The 6,599-nt window shown below is 35.5% G+C and overlaps 1 protein-coding gene across 3 annotated transcripts; it reads right to left on the bottom strand.

Moving 5' to 3' along the window:
• Nucleotides 1–3,680: 3,680 nt before the first annotated feature.
• On the bottom strand, nucleotides 3,681–5,084 carry LOC109543690. Of its 3 annotated transcripts, XM_048661237.1 has the most exons (4): nucleotides 4,756–5,084; nucleotides 4,685–4,699; nucleotides 4,211–4,612; nucleotides 3,681–4,152 (listed from the first exon to the last, which is right to left on the bottom strand). In XM_048661237.1, the coding sequence occupies exons 1-4, from the start codon at nucleotides 5,068–5,070 to the stop codon at nucleotides 3,721–3,723; spliced, it is 1,164 nt and encodes a 387-aa protein (XP_048517194.1). In that variant the 5' UTR covers nucleotides 5,071–5,084; the 3' UTR covers nucleotides 3,681–3,720. The 3 variants fall into 3 exon arrangements, with proteins under 3 accessions (XP_048517194.1, XP_019769071.2, XP_048517195.1); XM_019913512.2 differs by having other exon boundaries at nucleotides 4,211–4,699; XM_048661238.1 differs by lacking the exon at nucleotides 4,685–4,699.
• Between the last annotated feature and the right edge of the window lie 1,515 nt (nucleotides 5,085–6,599).

Here is a 6,599-nt window from a genome sequence, read left to right as displayed (position 1 = left end):
TTAAACATGAAAAACTTTCGTAGGACGTATTTTCTTGTAAAGTTCATATTTACTGAGATATCGCACTTTGACGCACTAATGAGCAACCCTGTATAGAGTTTTTTACAAACTTGTTGTTGGGTATTTTGCCTCAAAAATTTTTGTCTTTAAAAAAGTCAGAATTTCCTCACGTCTTCTATTACAGATTGATAAATAGTGCTTCTATTTCGCAATAAGAACGAATTATTTATCAAAAAGCAATCAAGAACTATCACCTAGAGGGTAGGTATCCTGCGACACACTTAGGCTCAAGCTGTAAGAGAAAATTCCAATTAGAAAAGAAATTAATTTAAAAAAAATACCTTGACGTTTCGATAGCTATTTTCTGCTATCGCTATCAAAAGAACCTAAATGAACCTAAAAAAGAGTATGTTAATAAATTGTGTAACAATAGTAGGATAATACAGTATATGAAAATTCGCTCTGATAATTCGTCTGTGCAAATTGTCAGTTAAGTATGTGACTTTGATTTTATCTCATTGTTTAAATTAATAAAGGTAATGTTAATTAATCATTTTGGTGTAAATTTAATTTGGGTGTATGTTTCTCCGGTTTAATTCAGGTTTTAGCATAGGTAACCATGTATGACTTAAATTAAATGAACATGAAGAAACACAATTATTTTGATTTAGTAAAATTAGCGCTTTCTTTAATTTTACGTTTTTTCGTAGATTGTTCTTTTGTTAAAATTGTGGAATTATTCCATTGAATTTTATGGCAATTATCAAATGCATATTGACAAATGTGTGATATTCTCTATTTTTTATGTATGATTGGTGTTCTTTGAGTTTTTTGTGTAATGGTCTTGAGGTTTCTCCTATATAAAATTTATTCATTGTACGTACTTTCCTGACTGTGTTTCAATTCCAAATTAAAATCAAATCCTGGGTTCTTCAGTCATTTATTGTTCATTTATCAATTAAAAAAACGTTTCGGTGTTTTCCACCATCATCAGTTTTAATGTGTAGCGTTGTTGCTACTTTACGCCTTGGCATGTATTTGGAGTATTAATTTTGTCCATTTTGCACATAAAGCGAATTACTCTTAGTAATTCGCTAATCGGAATCGGAATAAAATTTATTGCATTCGCAAGGAATTTTATAAATTTCATTTTTTGTGTTTTCAATTATGTCATAAGGTTTTGTTACTGAAATTTTACTTCTAATTGTATTTTCAGTTTTGAAGATATTTCTAATATTAATTTTTTTACCTACTCGTTTAATTTGATCTGAAAGTCCTGGAATAAATGGAATGAAAAGGTTCGTAATAGGTTTATTTTGATTTTGTTTTGTTCGTGGGAATTCAATTTCGTTAAAACATTTTTCAATAAAATAATTTCGATAATAATTGAAATTTAGAATTTCTTTTATAAATTGTTTTTTTTTTTGGAAAAATTAGATTGATTACAAATTATTTTTGCTCTATCATATAGATTTCTAACGATACCTTTTTTAACCATTATCGGGTGATTTGAGTCGAAATTCAAATATCGGTTAGTATTAATATTAGGAAATTCTGTCTTTTTTAAAGATTTTGAGGCGAAATACCCAACAAGAAGTTTGTAAAAAAATGAATCCGCCTCAACAATATAGTACTTATCTATATATAGAGTGATGCAAAATTGCCGTCATTTCTTTTATGTGGTTATTAGAGCTTACTTGAATGCTGCGGAAAATTTTTATCATCAAGCAACACAAACGTGAACTGATGTTGCGAAGTGAGGTTTTTCACAACATTTTTTTCCAGCGCACAGAAAAAAATAAAAACTTGGACTTTAATGAAGCAGTTCATATAGAAGGATTGTTTCCCTCATTTATTTCCGTTAATTAAAATGGCCTTAAAGCTCATTATAAACTCGTTGCGCTTGAATAATCGGCCAATGTCCATGACAATATCCACTGACGTAATGTCCGTCCCAAAGGACGCTTTCGAATCGGGTTGGACCGTGATCTCTGGTGACCCGTTCGGGATTCAATTATTGGACCAGCAGCCAGGCTGGCTGGAAATGGCAGGTGTCCCATTCCAATTGCATTCCGATCTGCATTTTGGATGAGTGTGGTCGATGCAGTTTGGCATTTTTACGTTCAATTTTGCTTTAATGTTATTTCCGATCAAATATGCCGGTTTTATCGTTTAGTTGCTCCGCGTCACAGTCCAACTTGGTAAAATCAAAATTGTCCCGTCCGCTAATCTTATGTAACAGTGGCGGAAAATTGGCTTCTTTCCCATCTCTTACGACCCACTTAAAAATTACCGTTTAAGAAATAGAAATAATTTCAGAGCCTCTAACAGTCATACGAAATGCTTGCGCGTTCTTCCACAGCACCTCTTGCCTACCTGATATTATTAAATGTTATGGTTACGATCCCCGGATAAGAAAATTACATTTCCAATTCATGAAGAGGCAGAGAATTATTCTACTGCTAGGGTGGAGAGTGTCCCCCTAGTCCCAGTAATAGACTCAGTGCTTCTCGCATTTTTAGTATCTTGATTCTTAACTTTGTTTAAGGGAATTTGCAAGAAATGCTAATTATATTTGAAGCGTAACTTTTACTTAGTACAAAACCATCTTGCAAAAAGGGAAGAAAATTCATAAATAGAATTCCTGAAATACTTGTCTAATACATCAATTTTGTTCATTGGATCGGACAGGGAAAATTGTTTCGCTATAAACCTTTGCAAAGCCCCAACTAAAGGCTGAATAGAGACTTCTATCACAACTGGGGACATATTCTCTACTGGAAATGAGCTTAATATTTTCTCGGAAATTGCTTCTATCGAGTCTCGAACGAACTTACTTTTATCTACGGTAAACCCAACTTTGAGTTATACTCTTGTTGGGTAAGTAATTAGATCATATTTTCTGCGAAACTGTGGAAAGCCAATTCCAATTTTGTAATTGTATAATTTTTCAAAAAATTGTTCACTGCAGCCCGGAGAATTAAATTGCATTTTTTCGCTTCGAAAATGCCTTAACAGAACTATAAATCAGACTGGCATACATTCGAGACACCTCTGCCCCGTTCGCATAATTATTTGGATTTTAATTAACCGACAGAATTGGAAGCATTAATCAAGAGGGTGTAGCTGATGAGTAATCAGCATGCAGTATATACGTAGTTTTATTCGGCCTGGAGCGGGAGCTGGTTTCAGCTTCGGTGTTGCTGACTAGTCATAAAATTCTATTTCCACTCACAATCAAATTAAACTTGTTATAAATGCTGATTTAGATTGGTTCCGCTACAAGAACTCAAAACCATTCGAGCTAAAATTTATTCAAAGTCGTTATTTTCACAACCGGTTAGCTGCCAAACTTTCCAGTTTAAAAATTGAAACTGAGCGGCAAAAATTGCGGTATTTTATGGCTCTGAAAATAATTTTTTATACTCGTGTTAGGGTTATTTAATTTAGTAAAAAAGTTAATGCCTTATGCTTGGAAAATCTGACTAATTTTGGACATGTCAAATGCTCTTCAATTTTATATGATGTGTCCTCATTCACTTCAAAACAAAACGGGGTCTAACTAATTTAAGTTCATTTCCTGTGGGTAATTTATCAGCGATCTGTAGCTAATCGCTTGCGGCCGTCTGGACATACACGTTTCACTCTGTTAAAAGTGCATCCAAAGAAAATATCAAATGTTTAAGACTACATATTTTTAATCTACAAATTATTCACACTTTAAACATCCTTTGTAAAATGTCTTGCTACCGCAATGAGCCTCGAAGAAAACAATTCGCTATGCTTCTTATCCACACTTTCTATAATCGACTCATATACCTCGTTTATATTGGCATAACTGGCAGCATTGTCTTTATCCACCAAGTTATCGCAAACGATCAACGGATTGATCATCGCTCCATATGCGGAATATTTACTCCAATGATCCAGAAGATCTGTAAAAGAAAAAATATTTTGTGGATCGCAGTCCATTTGACGAAGATAATGCGATAAGCTTTGATGGTATATTTGGAGTAATGAATCGAAATGCTCCAACTGATCGGTGGATGATACCGCATAGATGAAGTAGCTCAAATCGATTACTGGGCTGGACAGAGTGGATATTTGGAAGTCCAAAATACACAAGTCAGTTGGGGAGGCTTCAGATGTGTTCTGAAAACCCCAGGTAAATATTTCGATTGGAGGTTTTCAGCTAAACAAATCAATTTACCTCATATTTGAACATGAGGTTGTTATTCCAACAATCTCCATGAGTGATCACAACATGTTCTTTTTCCATGTACAAAATATCTTTCACAATGCTGGTAGCCATGTGGTTGTCGGTTTTTTGCTTATATTTCAACAACAGTTCCGATTCGCCAGATTCTTCCAGAACAGACAGCAAGTGCTTTTGTGCCAGGTTCATCCACTTGCCCACGTGGCTCTTTACGAAAATCTCTTCAGCTGGGCATTTCCACTTAGACGTTAATCTGGAGAACTCTAACCGATGTTTGGTCTGTAGACCAAATGAAAGAGCATGCCACTGGCCTAAGACTTTTAGAACCAGCTTGATATGGTCCAGGTTCATTACAGTTTTCCGGTCGTATAGTTGGAAGCCCACAGATTTGATGTCCTGGAGCAACAAAGTTTCTTGACTATCGGTTAGAATTGTTAGGTAGCAACGTGGGATTGAAGCAAATTTTACCATGCCATATTCTTCCTGGAAAGAACTAGGACAATAAAAGCGAGGCGAGCTGAAGAATTGGAAAAACCAACCTGCAACTGCCAAAAGGCTGGAATAACCTTCGAATAAATGTAAATCTCCCTTTCAAACCCCAGGCGAACAATTTGCCGCATCGACTTGTTCTTCCCACCCGTCTTCAACACTAAACTATACACTGTTTCAGCACCATCCAGCTTGGTAGCGAAGACATCCACAAATACAATGTCACCAATATAGCCTTCGCCTTTCTCATTACCGCCTCGGAACTTCAGATAGTAGCTCTTAAGGCCTTCACTTTGAAAGGCTTTACGAATCAACGGGTCGAAGGTGTCGCGAGGATCAGACATGGTGCAATGGTGAGCCGACATGCATTTAAATTAACACATAATGGCCTCGGAAGCGAGTCGGCAGAGTTCTTTGTCAATTATCTTGTAATGGGTTTTAACTGGCTTGCCGAGTTGGGATTGCGGTTTTTAACAAGGAAGTAATAGTATGAATGACGAGTTTACTAATAGAATTTATCGGAATTTTACTGCATGCAATTGATGTTGAGGGTGTAGATGAGAGTAACATCCTTTTGGTATAAGACAAAGTCAATGAAACGAAAACATGGACGGAAGTTTTCAAGATGTGAAAATTTGAAGTATTTCTTTTGCTTTGGTATATTTTAGGTGCCAAACAGTAGGTTTTCAAACTGAAACTTTAAAAGGAAAAAGTCAATTTCTTCGCAACGGCATCGCGCCGAATAATTGTGGTGCAAAATTAAGAAATAAACTAGAGATAGCAAGCGTAGCCGAGTTATAATAAATTTGTATCGTTATCGCGAGTTCAATGTTCACCCGGTATTTTCCAACCCCCTAAGCCGCACCAGTTTTGACAGTTAAAACTTATTTATCGCGTAAATTGCTTCTCGGCTTTTAATTTTGTTTTAAGTTGGGTGGAAAGCTGCACAGTTATCGTAATAAAAATGTTAAAGTGCTTTTTGCTGATAATATTTAATGTGCATTTTTAACCGGTTCTATTAAGATATGGCTCTAAGAATGGAAAACTGGATTGTAGTGGAATTAATTCCGGTATGAATAGTGGAAGAATTTTTTCCAAGGGAACTACGAACTAATTGCTATAAAAAGTACAATATTAAGTTAACCCTTCACTGTATGATTTTTTTAAATTAACTCAAAAAAATGCGGCATTTGGAAAAATGTTTATTGATTTATAAAAAAATTTTAAAAAAATATTATCGAATAACAAAACTTTTTTATTGCAAAAAAACTGGTTTGTGTCATATATGGGACAACATGTGATTTAGGTTGTAACAGGGGGTCGTTACTCAGTATGAAACCGAATAAAACAGTTCCTTTCTTTGTTCAAACAGAGTGCAACCTGACACTTTGTACAGTATACATATGACTGAAATTTGCAACGATTTCTGCCAGCTTCCTTCCATTCCGGTAAATGATCCAGTCCATCCTGCCGAACTTCAATTTGAGGAATCTCTGCTACTGCTCCCCGCTTCTTTTTGATTGCAAATGCATGTTCAAGATTGCAATTTGGTCGGCCCCTTTTCATTGAAGAACCAGGCTTTCCAGACTTACATAAGGCATCAGCGATTGCAACCTTGAAACCCGCAAGAGGCATGTACGTCTTACTCTGCCTCCTAAATAACAGCCAGCTGTTAACGACACTCATGTCCAACATATGAAAAAATATCCGAAGATACCACTTCTTTGATCGTATTTTGATTCAGAAGATCCACGCCTCCCATATACTCATAATTTTTAGCACACTCTGGGGACATTCTATCATTTTGTAACACTTTTCACTTCTAAAAAACCTCCTCTTTGGTCCAGTTGGTTGTGATCCTACGTAACTAGATAAAGTTGACACAACTTTATTG

This window comes from Dendroctonus ponderosae, unplaced genomic scaffold (assembly GCF_020466585.1).
Source record: "Dendroctonus ponderosae isolate FM_Combo_2020 unplaced genomic scaffold, Dpon_F_20191213v2 Dpon_F_20191213_1, whole genome shotgun sequence".
Classification (NCBI taxonomy): domain Eukaryota; kingdom Metazoa; phylum Arthropoda; class Insecta; order Coleoptera; family Curculionidae; genus Dendroctonus; species Dendroctonus ponderosae.
This window is presented reverse-complemented; position numbering and strand designations above follow the sequence as displayed.

Bases quoted from the DNA above. Each gene is read 5' to 3' on its own strand.
- LOC109543690 (XM_019913512.2), bottom strand. From the start codon at position 5,070: ATGTCGGCTCACCATTGCACCATGTCTGATCCTCGCGACACCTTCGAC. The intron at 4,700-4,755 runs GTTGGTTTTTCC...AGTTCTTTCCAG, and splicing joins CAGCCTTTTGGCAGTTGCAG to GAAGAATATGGCATGGTAAA. The intron at 4,153-4,210 runs GTAAATTGATTT...TGGGGTTTTCAG, and splicing joins ACCTCATGTTCAAATATGAG to AACACATCTGAAGCCTCCCC.